At 30.2% G+C, this 18,074-nt stretch overlaps 2 protein-coding genes across 2 annotated transcripts; one reads left to right on the forward strand and one right to left on the reverse strand.

The window, feature by feature from the left end:
- The first annotated feature begins 89 nt into the window (after positions 1 to 89).
- LOC119674743 lies at positions 90 to 16,932 on the forward strand. The gene is made up of 6 exons (XM_038085898.1): positions 90 to 99; positions 1,286 to 2,316; positions 10,869 to 11,513; positions 11,580 to 11,816; positions 15,295 to 16,209; positions 16,267 to 16,932. The coding sequence occupies exons 1-6, from the start codon at positions 90 to 92 to the stop codon at positions 16,891 to 16,893; spliced, it is 3,465 nt and encodes a 1,154-aa protein (XP_037941826.1). The 3' UTR covers positions 16,894 to 16,932.
- On the reverse strand, positions 3,920 to 5,338 carry LOC119678832 (protein angel-like). The gene has a single exon (XM_038090893.1). It carries the CDS (start codon positions 5,143 to 5,145, stop codon positions 4,054 to 4,056), a length of 1,092 nt encoding a protein of 363 aa, XP_037946821.1. The 5' UTR covers positions 5,146 to 5,338; the 3' UTR covers positions 3,920 to 4,053.
- Positions 16,933 to 18,074: the final 1,142 nt, after the last annotated feature.

The following is an 18,074-nucleotide window of genomic DNA, read 5'->3' on the forward strand; positions in this document are numbered from 1 at the left end:
ATATTTCTTTAAATATTTCACTTCAGACTCTGATATCGCTATATTGTAAGTGTCCTAGCAATATGTCTCATTAATCGTAACATAGCATTATGAAGTTAAGTAAGTTTTAAAGATCTACGTTGACTGGTTCTAGTATGCACGAAAAAAAAAACGTCGCATTCTACTCTTAGTTAAGGTATCCCATGCATTCAGTCGATGTGTACGAAATAATTCTAGTTTGTAGAACTGGCTGTGCCATGTGTCTCACTCTTGTTAAACCCTTGCGATCTATTTAGCAGAAAATAATAATAAAAATTAATACATAAGTTAGTATGTGCTTGAGTAAAGGTAAAGAAAGAAGAGGTAGGGTTGTTTATAATAAGGGACATATGAGTAAGTGGATAGGTGTTTTTTTGCAACTAGCCTGGGTTGAGAATGAGGAATCTGGCTACTTCAATTGGTCGAACATAAATATTAATATGGTTTGAATTAGTTAGTGTGTTAGGGCATGATAACAGATGGGCTTCGTTATACGGAGTAGACTTAAAGGTGGGACTTTGTGCTTCACTGTTTCTATGATATCGTATATCGGTTTAGTATTTCATCAATTCTTAGAAAGGTTTATTGGTTTGTCTTTATAAAGATCGCTGTAGATCCATTCCTCTTTCACACCATCATTATCTATCCGCCTCCTAACCCATATATACGTATTTGTAATTCTTTTCATGTTATTATGTTATTTTATCTTTATAGAAACTTGCGACTACAAGAACAAGATCTGACGATGATTAAGATGAGGATCTTGATCTTATCTTGTGTTAAGTATTTTTTTATGAAGAAAATTTGAATTCATTCATTGCTTTGGTTTGATTTTATATAAATCCTAGTTCATTTAAATAATCCTTGTTTATCGCAACAGAGTTTGCTGCTTCAATTAGAAAGTAGAGCATTATATTGTTCTGGTGTTTCTTTTGCTCTATCAAATATACGCTGATTACACATATTAACTAAAAAAATTACACGTTATGCCGATTAATTTGATTTGCATGCCAATATATTTTTCTAATGGTTTTTTTGTTGTTTGCAAGTCTATCTAGTTATACAACACTTAGTAGTGCTAACTTATATATTATAAATATTATTTTTAAAAAAACTTAATTGGATATCTTCAAACACTAACAATTCAGTGGTGACTTCTATTATTAACATTTTATTTTTCAAAGATTAAAAATAAACTTATTAAATATATATCGTGCTATGATAAATGCATAATCTGTAATATATATTGTACATTTTTATATTTTAGCAATAGCAGAAGAGAAACCGCAACGAAAACCGCTATTTACTTATCCTAATCTTAGTGATTTGGAGCTTGGTGATGATATAAAGGAACTTAAGAACCAAAAAAATTTACGTCGCTATGCTTCCGAAAAACCTTTAGCTAAAGAAATAACAGTGGGTTGGCATCAACCGAAAATTGCGGAAATGCTTAATTACGATGCTGCGTCTAAACCCAAGCAGTTCAGATCTCAAGGCACACAAGCTGAACCACAAGTTATTGGTTGGCAAATACCACCAAAAATGCAAATAGATATGGTGGATGGTGGCGTATGCCATAATCTTGCCGCAAACATAGAAACAAAAAGTACTCCTGTAAAAACTCGTATTTTCAATAATAAAGATAAAAGTTTTCCTTGGTCTAAACAACTGCGAAACTTTTCACCATGGCCAGTGAAGAATAAACGAAAAAATTCAACCCCACGTTCGAAAAGAAGTAAAACTGCTTCGTTTTTATGCAATTCAAAGAAGAAAATATTACGTTTGGTATCACCAAAAAAGGATAATAACATTCCCAATAGAATTAGAAGACAACAAACACCACATCGTACTATTGGTGTACAGACAACTGGAAGCGATATACAATTATATGAACCCAGTTTAATACGCCAATCTCCGCCTGGCAGTTATCATTCTCCTATACAAACGTCACCGCAATCCACAACACCGACACGTTCGAGTGATGCAAATGTAGAACAATTTGATTTTTCACGTACCATACAGTCACCACCGAAGGCTAAATCTCGTTTACAACCAACTCAGAGAAAATTGCATTTTCCAACCGGTTGCGGTCGTGTAATGTGTATTAAAAGCTGTTGCAAATCATCGATCATTGAAAGTATCGATGAACAGAGGCTTTCAAATCTGCATAATAAGACCTATCAATCATACCAAACTGATTTGGATAATGATGTGAATATTTCGAAGATGAGCTATATTTTGGGAAATATACGAGCAAAATTGGAAGCTAGTGATGAGTTTGCAGTAAGAACCTTTCAGGTAAGTTAAATGTATATTTTATTTAACTAAATTAGTACTTAGAATAAGTAGTGCCATATAATAACAGCTATTTAGAAAAAAAATGCTTATACCTAGAATACATACATTTTATTAGATGAGTAGTATTGACCCGTTGTGATGTCAACACTTACAATTAATTTTAAATAGTGAAATTATGGTTTTTTCGATCTGAAGAAACATATAAACATTGTATGAGAGGGGACATTCATTTTCAATATTTGCCGATATATTAGTTATCAAATAAGACATGTGTTTACTCAGAAAGGAAACTTTACTCAGAAAACTCCTAATATCTATCTAATATCTAATTTAAAATCAGCAAATATTTTAAATTTAACTATAAACAAATATTGATAACTTTTTAAATGATTCAATTATTGCTTCATCTAAAAGAAAACCTTATTTTTAATATTTACCGGGATACTTGGTATTAAAATGATTATTCTAAAAACCTTTACCTTTAAAACTTAGATAAACGTTACAATTCTTAAAAAAATTTAACTAATTGGAATCCATTTTCAATAATTTTTTAAGATGTAGGAAATTTCCGATCCTATCCGAAAGAAAACTTTAATCTAAAATAATATTCTAATATCTCCCTGTTATCATTCAATTATTAAACTATGTATGATATAGATAGATTTCTTAACTTTTGTTATAGCTATTGTTTTATCTAGCTATCTATCTAGTTATATTATCTAGCTATATATTGCTATCCTTTTTTTTGTAGTTTTGTCTTTATGAATATTGACAATCGTATATATATATATATGACAATTTATGAATATATCTATTAATCTATTAATATACCTATTAATATATCATATATTAATATATACCATTAATATATAATATAAGTTTCTTAATTTTTCTTAATAAATCAGATTAATATCTTTGATTTTTGATTTAAATAAAATATAAGATTTACTTTATCCATTTATTTTGAATGGTTGATCCACATTCACTTACTTATTTACTTAGTTGGGTATATCAGACGTGAGTCGTCTTTGGCTGCATACAGTAGCCTCTGCAGCCAGCCTGTTCGATGACTTGTTGTGGCCAGTTGGTAGTACCAATCGCCCACAAATTATTGGTCACCTAGTACTTCCACACAAGATGCGGACGTCCTCTACCGCATTTTCCATTTGCGTATATCAAATCACACATCTTTCCAGCCGGAGTAGTTTTTTTCATTCGCACGACATTAGATGACCATGACCCATACATATCCACTTCTCTACAGTGCACCAGAAGTAGTCTAGTGTAAATCAAGATTATTTTTCTCTTTTAGTACTATAATTTGTTTGAGTGTTGGTAGTTAATACTGTTGTGGTTTGATTTAAGTCAGAATACCTGTCTTTTGCTAAGTGCTTAACTACAGTTGTAAACCTAATCGTTTATATTTAAATCCAGTGATTTCATGTCTGTGACATAGCAACTTTATTAGACGTTCTCTGACTACCTTTCCACCATATTTCTAACCTTATATCTTATATGTTCAATTATTATTGCAATCCTTACCAAAATTGTCTGTGTACTTTTCACTTGCTTTGGATCCCTAAAAAGTTATTCGAACTTGGTGTCAGTTTACAACATAAAAGTGTGCTTTATTGATGTAATTATATACATAATGATTTAATGATAAACAATTTTTAATACATATGTACAGATACAGATACAGATAATTTATTTATTAATGAGAAAAAAAAATGTGTGTTACTGAACTGAGAATGTAAACGCCAGTGAATAATGATCGGAGCCTAAAAATCGATTCGGAATCTGTCCGAACATCTGACAATCTTTAATTGTTGGTAATCTGCATATTTCCAAGATTTCTAAGTGGTTGCCTTTAGTTTGCTTTGAATAGAAGATATGATCCACTGTAATCCATTTATTTTGAAAGGTTGATGCACATTCACTACCCAAATTAAAATCTAGTGGTATTAATTCTAGACCTTTTTTCTCGTTCGAATCACCACAAGCGGAATTTTTTAGCGGTGGGTGTTGTGCTGCAGTTGAGATAATTTCGAATGGCTTCATGTGTCTTTCAAAGTTGAAGTCACCTGTTAATATAATAGGTGAGTTTTCATATTTCATTGAATACTGCTTCAGTGCTTTCAAAAGCACATTAACCTGTGCTATGCGCACATCTTCCCTCTTTGGATTATACAGCAAATGAGTGGTGGCCACAATTAAACTTTTTCCAGGCTCTTCTTTCAAATCAAACTTCGCTATTAATGCAATATTTTCACGATTTAATAAGTTGTGTCCAGAATTGTAATATTCCAATCCCAGGTGCTGTACAAGCTTGAATTTGCTTTTGTCATAAATAATAGCACAACCATCTGTGCGTGTACCGGTTTTCTTCTTAAAGACATATTCCAAGCAACGTTGTCCACCAATTTGGGCAACAAAATTTTTAACGTGATTACATTGCATTTCCTGCAAACATATTATATCCGGATTAATATGTAATAGTTCCTTTCCGAGTTTTTGCGATCTATGTTCCCATCTTAGGTAGGCTTGTTCGATTTGTATATATAAATGTAAATGTTCCACCAGCAGATCCTGAGCTAAGATATTGTATGAAACTAATTTGTACTTGTTGGTGATTTCCCTTTTGTCACTGCAATTTATCCATAGACGTGCCATTGTTTCGGTTGGTTGTTGTTGTTTCTTTTTTGTACGCTTTTTATCTCGTTTTTGTATTTTACTGGAATAAACTTTTGGTGCCGGCGATGCTGAATATAGTATAAACGAGTTTAATATTTTCTTTTTGGGCACGTATTTTAAAATGCTGCGAAACATTTCAATTGACGCGCCGAAAATAACATTTGACTTTCCAACAAATAAAACTTCTTGCCACCATTGGGGAAATCTCACGGGCTGTCAAAATCATATGTTGTGCATATTTCCCTTTGTACAGGGATGTTATATTTATTTTTTAAACACATTTAGCATTTGATTTAGGTTTTGGTTTCCACTTGTGGCTTTTAATTAAAAAACATAATTTGACTATAATTTAATTATAGTTAGTTATAATTAATTATTACTGAATGTGGCATTGTTGTTTAAATATATATTATTTAATAATACATAATTAAAAAAATATTTTAACTAGAATTTTGTTAGACTTCTGTATTTTAAACGGCCTGTGCCATATTTAAATTTTTTTTCTTATAAATTTAATTTGACTAAAATTATTTTGTATTGCTTTGTTTATTATAATTAATGCAAGTAAATTATTTGATGTTTCTGAACATTCGTTATTGTTGTGATTTGAGTTGGTGCTATTGCGCACTATTACTCTTTTGTGGCTGGGGGTCTTATCCCTGCCCCACACTAAGCTTTAACTATACTAGAATTATTATCATTTATTTATCTTTTAACTGATGACAGACCGTAGATCAGCATATTTTCTTGTGCGTCCTGAGGTGGACTTAAGGTTTGTTAGGGCGGGGTTGGGCAACGTATCAATAAATTTTTGTGAATAATTTTTGGGCTCTATCCTTGATTTATTTTTTCACTGAGTCGACCCTTAGATCTCATGTCTGTTGTTCTAATATACCAAGGAATCTTAATTAGTCTTCTTAAAGCTAGATTTTGTGTTATCTGTAATTGCTATATGGCAGTATTTGAGGCTTTGCTGTATGTTACACATCCGTACAGTAGTGCTGGCCTAATTATTTGAGTACAAAAACATTAATTTGTTAACAAAAAACGACTGGTTTTTACAGTTTATTTCATTTATAAAGGAGGTATTCAGACGTAACTCTGTAAATTAGCGCCATGTTATGTAGAGAATCTCGGGACCGCAAAATTGTCTATTTCGGGCTATGCCAAAAATCCATGTTATTTAGACTGTCACATCAGTATTGCTAATTTCGTATTTTTACAATGTTTTAGCATTTTTTAAAAAGAAATGTAGGTATGCTCGCTTTCAATTTGCGACCAAAAATAAACAGCAAAAAAAAAAGCGGAGTCTGTGTCTCAGGGACGGAATGAGCAAAATTGTTGTTGATTTCAATGGAAATTATTTAGTAATAAATAAATTGTTTAGTAATAATTTTCAGAATTATCGCCTTTTAGGAGCAAATTACTCCAATTTCAGTACGTTTGGAAAAAATTACAGTAAGCAACATAGCCAAATTTAACGAAATCTTCGCACAAAAAACCAAAATTGCTAGCTAGAAGCACTAAAAACTGACAAAACAGAAGAAACAAATGTCAATTTTTTTCTTAAAAATGTCTAAATAACTATGTCTATAATTTTAATGTTAATGTTATAAAAAGAAATATCAAAACTACTTTATGACTTAATTATTTTAAATTGTAAACCATTTTCATGCTTTTGTAATTCTTCAATAAGATTTGTCTTTTCAAAAGCTAAACATGCTGGCCAAACTCCACCCCTGTAAAATAAGTTATTATTAATTATCTTCAAAAAAATTATAAATCGTAGACTTACGTTCCCGGCATTAGTTGGTTTTGGATGAGTATTGTTTTTGCGCACAATAATAAAGCAACACTTGCAAAACCATAAAATGGATCATAGCCCGAAACGCACGCTACTATCTCCTTATTCGGCTTATCTCCAATGAGCTCATCATTTGTCCAACCTTTTGCTTTAAAAGTTAATTGAAAGTTATGTGCTTTTCTGATGGCTTCTGTAGGTCCTTCATGTGAAATAATACCTAATGTGAAACATTTAGGACATTTTAAGAGTAGATTACGTGTCCAATCCCATTGTGACATTAGTACAATAGTTAGAAAGTGAAACGGTAGAATAAGCGCTAAGAGAAGTGAACTATAATATTGAAAAATTATTATAAATATATGTGAAATATATAGAAAAACTGTTTACTCACCGAAAGCCCACGTATGACTCAAATTGTATGGGTCGTTTTTGTTCCAATTTATATTGCAAGCGTTGTGCACGGTGTATTAGAGCTCGATCAGTTTGTGGAAATGGTAGGAAGTAACTACTTAGACCAGCTGTTTTATGTATAAATGGACTGAATACAATAATTTTTATTAGTAATATATAATATATGCGTTTCGTTTCATTATATATTTACTTACTTCAGCCATAGTTTGGGTTTTAAACTAGGTAGTTTATCTACTATTGATCTATTTATTTCATTCTGTAATTGTAGAGATTTTTTAAAGGTATTAAAGGTATCAACTCCACTTTCCCAAGTTGCAAAATGAAAAAGTGGTTTCGACAATCCTTTGCTTCCGAATGAATTTTCCCAGTACATATCAATAGAATTCACAGTACCTATAAAAAATAAATTAATTTAGAAGGGTTCGAATAGAAATGAAAAGCAACAACAACAAGTTTTAGTAAATTATTTGAAATTTGGCTGATCTGACCATACAATGCTGTTTAGAATATTACCAAGTACTCATCATCAGTGGTCTTAGAAAATATTAAAATTTTTTAATTCGAGTAGATAGTGACTCTTACTGTAGTGCAATATTACAGTAGTCAGTGACTCTACAGTGCAATTCATCAATTATTATAGTCAGCGCCTGTTGTTTAATCGTGCGATGATTATACCACCGAAGTACTTAAGTATGTGTATTATAATTTTATATCTTTTAACTTACCACCAAAATTTTGTTCAACAAAAACTACACCCATTTCAGCTGCTATGGTATCAAATCCACATGCTGACACGACATAAGCATGTTTTTCTTGAGATAGGTCATTATATTTTTTAAACATTTCATCGATAAAGAGTGGTTCCGCACTGAGATCAATGTGGTGAGTACCATTCTCAACACAAGCTTTTACAACAACGTCACCGTAAATGCGATAAGGTCCACAACAATTGATTAATAACTAAATTACAATAAATTTTACAATAAATTACATTTTATTTATATATTTACATTCTTTTATTAAAATACTCACTTTACATTTTGCTGCCATTAATTCTATAGATTTTTTATCATTAACATCGGCAATGATAATTGTTGTATTACTTAGATCTTTATTGACTTTCTCGCCAATATTTGAGAGCACTGCTTTTATTTTTGACTATAATATTAATAATTAATAAAAATATTTTTCTACATTAATGAATTATTTTAACCTCATTTCTACCGGCAACGCCCCACCGAAATCCCTTTAGAATATTAATAGCATTCTCAACAACCAATTCTCCAGTAAAGCCGGTTGCACCAAAAATAATCGCATCCAATTTTTCAGACGACATATTTAGTTTAGTATTTAATTTAATATTTAATTCAAACAACCGAACAACTTCGTATTAAAATCCATACTAAATGTTCATTCTTATAGTTCACCTCAATGACCGCATTGAATGTTAAAGTAAAAGTTTTTGTTACGTTTATTAATTTTGAAGACTGTGCGCTATACATAAAAAACAGGTACCTTCAGTTCTAATATCTGCTTCAATTTATACAAGATATTACTAAGGTTATAGTTTCATTCTTTTCTTACAATTTTTTTATAAATTTATATTTATTATTATTCATTTATATTATTTATTTTTAATTTATTGACTTATTTATTTTTTTTTTATAAAAATTTTTATAATTTTATGTGTTAAATAAACGATCTAAGCCCGGTAATAATCAAAAAATTTATTTATTTATTGATAATTATAAGTAAATAAATAATTAATAAATTCTTATATGAGCTGATTTAATCTATATGCCTTAATCTGTTAGTTATCTTTCTTAATCAATATTATGCCATATCAATTGTTATGCCGTCTATAGTGCAAATATAAAAAAAGTTTCGAATAAATAAAAAATTCCAAAACAATGATTTGCACATTTTTTTCAAAGATTATCTTAATGAATATTTATAGAATTTTTATACGCTTTTTGGACATACATTTAAAGGTATCTAAAAAACAATTGTATAATGCATAAATTATTAAAATACTATAAGTATTTACTGATATAGTAAATAGACCACTTATTTTACTTTTATTATAATATATTAATATTATAGTATTATATTTTTTTTATATTTGATTACTTCAAAAAAAAAAAAAAAAAAGAGAGAGCGCGATTTTACATACATATATATTTCTGTAGCTGTTAGTACTTACGCATAATTTTAGGTAGTATTAGTACTGAATCGGTGTGGTTTTACGCTTGACCCTTTGTCCTTTGATTGTTATTGAGGCAAACCATGAAACGAACTTCTGCAGCTTTGCAAATTTTCCTTCCAGTCATTGATGTAAAGACTAGATAGACAAATTTTTGAGCCGAACCATCGTAAGTGGTCTACGACCCTGGTAAAATGAAGGATTTCTAGTTAGTAAAATATGTTTCAAACATATAGAATAGTATTATTCTTATTTCAAAAGTTACTCGAAATGAATTTAAGTGTTCAATTTTAAATATTAATTAATTTTTGTTTTTTTTTTAAATTTATATACGTTTTTAAATACACTGAATTAATTTTTTGAAAATGTTTTATGAGCCACATTTGTGTGCCACATAAGATAAATAGCTGGACTCATTCTTAAAATTATTAATTTATCATTAGACGGCCAGCACGTTACCCAAGAGTTATAGGTGCTTCACTCTTCACTATTCTCTTCTTTTAATCTAAACTAAACCTCTTTAAAGGTCGATCTAAAAATTATTGTAGAAGAAAATTAGATTATGAGTAGCGGATATGGGACTTTATCCTCTTCTGTTTAAACAAAAATTGAATAATTATAACTACTGTAATGGGTATAATAATACAGACACAAAAATAAAAAATAGTGGATGTAGAAAAAGAAGAATTAATAATAGAAGATAAAAGAAGATATAATTTCCAAAAATTATAAAAAATCAATCTAATTGCTTTGATTGAACTTAAAAGGTTAGGGAACTTCAGTCTTATATCCATTGGTAAAAATTTTATTTATTAAACACAAACAAAAGCGGTTTCTATTTTATAAATACGGTACGCGAAAAAATATAGGCTTTCTTAAATCGGCGTCTGAAACCGGAACCTAGTATCCTGTGTATTCTTTTATGGTTTTTTTATTTTTTGTAAATTCTATTTGTAAATTTTTGTCTAAGTTTATAACTAATTGTATACACCTGGTATACCTGGTATATATATATATAGGATCTCTGTGCTCGATATTCGAGCTATAGTAGAAATTGGATAGGGCAAATGGGGTTGTAGTAGGTGAGCTCACAGTACATCAAACACCAACATTGCTTGACAAGAATTTAGTGAAACTTACAATGTTCTTGGTACAGTATATAAATATTTATTTTATTAGTTCTGTAAGCAAATAAATTGTAGACATAAAAACAGAAAAAAAAATAAAGCAACATAGCTAGATCGATTCCAACTTATCAAGAATAATAACATGGCTTATATGGTTTATAACTAATACATCTGTTATTTATAACACAGTGAAATTTATATAAGTTAAATTAAAAATAATATCAATAAGAATATTTATTCGTTTCTTATTTGTGATTATATTTCATTTTTTCTTAGTATTTTTCTAAATATAATTAATTTTTGCTTTTTCTAGGAGGTTGAACGTCGTGAGCGTCAACATGACAATGGTTTTGATTGCGTTGATGGTCACAATAGTAATATATCACGTCACGGTTTAAGACTCCACAACCTCAATCATCGTTTAGAAAATATAGATCGACAGGATCCACTTTACTCAGAAATAGAAGAGGAAAGAATGCATATAAGTGGTAGTCCAGATTTTGATAATAAAACGGGATTGGAAACTAAAACAACTGAAAAGAATTTTGATCATTTATATGCGAAAGTAAATAAAGCAGCAAAAAATAAAAAAAACCAATCAACTACTACTTCTACAACAACAACAACACTAACGCCTTTAGGTAAAATTCTTCATGAATCTTTAAAATCGAAAAATTCGACTCTACCACCTTTATATGAGTCCACAAGCCTCGATGTGTCTTACACGTCACCAACACCAGATTCAGTGTCCACAGAATTGCCGCCTTTACCACAATCTCCGAAAGGATATAAAAATGCACTAAGTCATTCCTCGTCTCTTAATAACATAATGGAACAACATTCATTACCAAAGAATAATCGTAATCTTAGCAAATCAGATTTGTCTATATATCGTAGTGAAATATTTTTGGATAATTTATGCCATGCTGAAGTGGAATGCTTGGAAAAAGTTGAAAATGTACTACAATTATAAATTAATTTCATTTTCCATATTGAATATTAATTAATTATTTTATCTTTACAGAGCGATTTGGATCGAACTTACGTTTCTTTGCCTGGTTGTGATTCATACGATGCTCAACCAATTGATACAATATCATACGAAATGCCAAATGAGGATGAAACTCACTCAAATACTGCAGGTAGTCATTTGGGCCTAAGTTTAACTTCACCACCACAAAGACGGGATCAGAGCACACCGAAGAAAAATCATAATAATGGCAGCTATGGTGGACCTCAGCCCCGAACTTTTATTACTAAGGTAGAACTTTTTGTTGATTCATATTAGGTGAAATTTATAATTAAGTTCAAACCTTTGCCAAACTTATGCTTTTAATGAAATATATTTTGTTCATTTGGTTACTTATATTCTTATGTATATTTATAAGGTTTCTTTAAAGAAAATTGTTCCTTGGTTAATCACTCTAATATACTTAAATTACATTTGTTAAACATCACTGTAAAATACACATTATCTTCTGTTTAAAATTTCAAAATTTACAAAATCTAACATTAATTTTTTATTTTATTTTCTTGGTCTGGGTTTTTTTTTTCAAATGATTTTTAATTATTTGTACTTAATGGTTTAAAAATTTAAGTACTACATTATAAAAATTATAATGTATATATAGGTGTACAGAATTAAATTATAAAATTAAAGGTGTTAGTCAATACTCATGATATTATGGTATTTTAAGGAAATGCTTATACTAATGGGTTTTTATATATCCTCTGCTTTTTTCTTTTTAATTTTTTCTTTTTATTTTTTCTTTTTATTTTGTAATAATAATGTGTCAATAACAATTTTTTTTTTATTTTTTCTTTTAAATTTAAATTACGTGAAATACTGCAAATAATATTTTTAAATAATACCATATTATGGCTGGAATACAATTTTTTAAAGACATTACTGTATAGTAGAATAAATTATAAAAATGAAATACTCAAATGATCTTAAGTCTATTTTAAATATTCTTACAATAGCTTTGTAGACGTTTTACAAGACGATATGCTTTTCGGATTTGTAAAAAATGTAAATAAGTTTTAACTTTTTTTATTAAATAAAAATATTTAAGACTATAATCAACTATTAATTTCAATAATTTAATAAATATAGTATTCTTGTTATTCTCCTTCTAGAGAAGGAGAATCTATCAAAAGAATTTATATACTAATATAATTAATCTTTGAGTTGAAACTAATTAATAATCCTTGCCTGTAGAAGTTTTTATTTTCCAAAAACTATTATATTACATAGGTAGTACTTAACATGGTTTCATAGGGGGTATCATTAAAATAGCTTGAGAATAGTGATTCCGAATATTGTGGGATTAGTTTACACTAAATAATCTAATAAAATTCATGCTATCGACAGTCATGGTCACATCAAATGTGAAATTGTTGTTGTTTTCAACGTTGCACTTAATATAAAGAGCAAGAGAGAAAATTTAATTAATATTTAATCACGTCGACGTTATTTTCTGTATCTCGTCTCTTAAGTATTGCTTACTAAGAAGTGTTAAATATTAAAGACATTTTTGCTATTTTATGATATTGCTTTATTATTAGTGTATGATACTACTTAACTTAGTATTTAATCCCTTTGGTAGGCCCGTTTCTGATAATTTACTTTATGAGGTTGTGCCATTTATAAAGTCTCGTTTTGACAGTATGTTGAACTTTTCTGCACATACCTCGATGATTTGGTGCTGGATATATGGAAAGTTGTAGGATTTTCCATTGCGATCTAGAGTAGATTCCAGCTATGTCAAAACATGGTTTTGCGAATTGCAACCGGTAGCACAAAATGTTGACCATTTTCATTTAGAATCTAAAGTGCTTGTAAAAGAGCAATTGTATAAGTAATATCTACTTACGTAGATATCATTAGTGTCACTAAAATGGAAACATATTAAGTAGAGGCTTCTCACTTAGTTGACTTCTACAATGATTTTATTCGTATTATGTTTACATCGACATCTATTGAAATAGAGACAACATTAGTGTCTCGTTTGTATTCGATATCATTTAGAGGACTAACAGCTAACTTTGAAGCTATGGTTGCAGAGTAAGTTCCCCACAACTCTCCGGCTAATATCTCACGAAAAAGCAACACCTTCTCCGTGTAGCAAGAACTGCCCTAGCCCAATTGAGGGCAGGATAGAGCCAGCCGCTAAATAGTTACTAGGCATATGTAAATGCCTCAATTCCTAACATGTGCAGAAACTGCACTCTACTCAGCATGATGACGTCCATCTGTTTTCATGTACTAATGCATATGTCAATTTCAACCTGGTTGATATTTGGCTCCGTGCCATTGAAGTGGTTAGGTTTTTCTGTTTTGACCCTGGTTAGCTTCAAACCCAACCTAACCACAACAATGAGGTCGCTTAATTTATTTATAGTACATAGTATTTACTACTAATTATTTTTATTTTTAAGTTTTAATAGGATTAGCAAAACCGAATATCCTTGTGTCTTTTATAATTAATAAATTATAATTATAATTAATTATAAGTAATTAATTAATTATAATTACTTTTAGACCAATTTTCTTGGATGTTTTAAAGTATGCTCGAACTTTTTGAGATTTAGCCGTAACTGATAGCAATAGGAGAATATAAAACTTATTATTTTTATTAAAGCTGTTCTTGTACTAACTTGAACGCATACTCTTCATTTTGTTCATTGATCTGGCAGCCTAGCTAGTATATTTATTGAACCCTTCTATATTCAAACCATTTATCATAAATTTTATCTAATATTGTATTAATGCAATTTAACTTTAAGTTGCATTTCCTATATATTTTTTTTGTCATAGCGTTTAAAAGTCTGCATTGAATATGATTAAAGAATATATATTTGTTTTGTCGATATGTGTATTACCTTGGCAAAAATCTTAATAACGTTCGGCCTCTAAACTTGTGTCGTTGATGTCCTATCTTGACAAAAACTTTACTCTAGTCAGACCACTGATTCGCGTCGTGTATATGTCTGTCTTTTAAGAATTTAAATCCTAACGACTGGTGTTGACACATATGTATCCCGAGATGCAGTTGGTCGTTTGTGAAACTGACTGATGATATACGGTATTATCACGTGAAAGTTAAGGTTGATGTTAACAATGATAATCAATTTGAGAATTGTAATATAACTTGATTCTCAAATAAAAAAAAATCTAATACGTGAAACGATATTTGTGTAATATTTTTTATAAAGTTTTCAAATCATGTTATGCATGCATTCAAGACAAGAACATGAATATACCCACCCATTTGAACTGACCAGGTTTCTCCGTCTTGACACAGTTTAATTTCAATTTAAATTCCACTCATCCCATATCCATCTCCAATCCACTCCAAAATTCTTCTTCCAGCCTCACTCAACCAGCACCCATTAACATTCTAACCCATGTAATTCCTTTCATATTGTCTGCTTTCCATAAGTATGAGTGACATATTTTATTTTTTTAACTATCCAATGAATTCATTTCCTATCTATAATCTTCACAAATACAGATTCATTACAAGTGTACTGAGTGGTTTATTGAATAACCTTAATTTTTATTAGTATGTCAATATCTATAAGATGGGTGATATATATATATTAAATTTCACTGGACACATTTTGCTTTTTCTTTATTTTAAATATTTTAATCCATATGTTTATAAAATCTATAATAAAGTACTACAAATTTAACTACATTACATGTTCAAAATTTATAATATAAAATATTACAGCTGATAGATGAGGAAAATCGAGATAGAAGAAAGCAACTTGACATCAGCATTGATTGTGTTAGTGTAGATCAGCCAGATATCCACAATCATAGCAGTAGTTGTCCGGTAACGCCACATAAAGTATCTGCTACACCGAACGAAGCACGATGTATACATTCCGCTAGTTTAAATGAAATTTCCAATTATGATAATGTAAACAAAAACAGCCTAAACAGTAACACCAGAAACGAACTATCCATCAATGGTGGAACACGTTATAAACGCCTTAAAAATGCATTAAGACAATCATTGCGGAAGAGTAAGAACTTCGTACGCAAAGAGACCAAACGTTTGTCTTTATCGCTTTTAACAACACCCGGAGGTGAATTAAATGACCCAGAAAAATATCTTTCAATGACATCACTAAATTTGGATAGACTCTTTTGCTTTGGTGATGACGTGCCTCTTGCGCAGCAAATTGCTACAGCGGTAAGCATTTGTCGTCAAACACCTGGTTTTGAAGTTTCCGCCGAAATGGTTGAAGCTGAGCGTTTGTTACTCTATTCCACGTTGTGTGCTGATATGGAGAAACAGCGTTTAAATTTAGTACAAATACGTGGCTTAGAATATGGCAGATCTGAAGAATATACACGTCGATTTTTTGTGGATGGAATGCGTTTTCCAATTAAGCCAGATGTTTGTTATGATCTTACCTTCAATTACTTTTATATTGTGACCTTTGAATGTGCAGGTGTGATACGTTCCACACAATCTGTGGAATGCGTCAATCATGAAGCGGTTTTCCGAGATTGTGGTATTGAATTCTTTTGCATGGATACAGACGCTGTAGGTATGGAACCAGTTATAAGTTGTAAGATTTATATGCTTCGATTGCGCAAGATATCAACATTATCAATTGATACAAGAAAATCTGTTGTAAGTACTTCCCTATTATTGTTGTGTTAATTATGCTTTAATAAAATATTTTTACAGAAAATGACAAACGTTAAAAACTCTAGTCCCCAGTCGTCATCATCATCAGATGATGGTGTATTTTCACGTTTTTGTTTGCATGCAGAATTTAAACTCAAACCAATAGATTTTATTCCCTACACATATGTGGAGTCCGAAACCAAGAAATCGGATAAAGTTTACTTGCGAACTGCAAACAATTATTGTGTACCTATAAGATTTTGTTCAAAATCAACTAATCTAGTGAAAGAAATTGAGCTTTCAGCACGTACCGAAATGCGTTTTCCGAAACGGAAAAAAGAGGGATTTCTAAATGTACAAGATCCATATACATTACATAATTGGAATCAGCGTTGGGTCACATTGAATGGTTTACATATTTATATATGGCAGGACGAAAATAGTGTTGATTCGCAACCATTATTCTCTTTAGACTTACGACATAGTAAGCAAACGGCACCCGTTCTTTCATCTCCGCCAGAGTTGTGTGCAAGACCTCGCTCATTTTGTCTGCAGTGTGACGTTTTCAAATCTGAGGAAAACCATGATACAGCAGGGGTTTTCTTCGCAGCAGAAACGTTGATGGATCTCAATGCTTGGTTAGATGCAGTTAACATAGTGCTAGACTTCATTACCAAGTGGTTGTAATATACTTAGTCAAAATCATATTGATAATTTGTGCCTAAATTTGCCTTTCAAATCTGTTATATTTTATATTATATTGTTAGTTACTTGTTATTAATTGCATATAAAATAGTTTAATGATTTTAATTAATAGAATTAATTATATTTATGGTTAGAATTTTGAAAACCAAGTTTCAATTTTAAATTGTAAAATTAACGTATATAGTAAGTTCGTTTGATTAATAATAAATGTAGTTACTTTATAAATTATTTGGATTTTTTAATAAAAATATATCAATTGTAAACAAAAAAAATAATAAAATTTTTAATATATTCTAAATGATTGTTTAAATGCTGATATATATTTAAAATAAATAACAGTCTTTGTAGCAAGAAGTAAAATATCTGGTTATGCCCACGAATAATAGTAGACGTACATAACTTAAACAGTTTTATTTATGATGTTTCCACAAATTCCGAGTCCCTTTTTCCCATATTTCGGTAATATGAACAGCTCAAGGAGTGGCAGGTTAGCTGTTTTAATTTTTGAAGATACAGTCCACTATATAGTCCACTATAGATACCCAATCCATAAAAATAAGATTGTCACAGAATACAAAATATATAATGTGCACATTTGGGATACAGCCACCAAAGCAATAATAAGAAATTAATGCCAAAAACCTATTCACAGTTTCAATGTGGTTCCTGAGAGCACACTCCCTTTTACATTCTTTATTAATACACAATATGTGATGGTGAATTAATATTCCTATGACTTCTGATGCGAAATCCTGGTTTAATACATTGGACCAAACTTAGGTATCTAAAATAACTAGATTTTGACAAGATTTTTATGTTCAAATGTGAATATATAATATTTATTTGAATCTTGATAATTTGAGTTCAAAGTGTTGGATGTAGTCACCTAGCAGAGCACCATTTGAACAACCATTTGCATGGCATACAAGGAATTATTTAGCCAGTAGCAGATTGTGGTCCTCTATACGAAGTGGTTTGAATTTAACTTGATATATAATATATTTTAATTGAGAAGGATAATATTGAAACATCAAAATACATAATAACATCGGTTTCACCTTTTTGTTTGGGTGCGTTATGTTGTTGTTCTGTAGTCTTTCTTAGTGAAATGGACTATAACTCTAATAAAGAATGGTTCCAAAAGTGGTCAGCTCTACATCCTG

The sequence above is a fragment of the Teleopsis dalmanni genome, chromosome 2 (genome assembly GCF_002237135.1).
Source record: "Teleopsis dalmanni isolate 2A chromosome 2, ASM223713v2, whole genome shotgun sequence".
Classification (NCBI taxonomy): Eukaryota; Metazoa; Arthropoda; class Insecta; order Diptera; family Diopsidae; genus Teleopsis; species Teleopsis dalmanni.

Bases quoted from the DNA above. Each gene is read 5' to 3' on its own strand.
- LOC119674743 (XM_038085898.1), top strand. The intron at 11,514-11,579 runs GTACTACAATTA...TTATCTTTACAG, and splicing joins GCTTGGAAAAAGTTGAAAAT to AGCGATTTGGATCGAACTTA. The intron at 11,817-15,294 runs GTAGAACTTTTT...AAAATATTACAG, and splicing joins CCCGAACTTTTATTACTAAG to CTGATAGATGAGGAAAATCG.
- LOC119678832 (XM_038090893.1), bottom strand. From the start codon at position 5,145: ATGTTTCGCAGCATTTTAAAATACGTGCCCAAAAAGAAAATATTAAAC.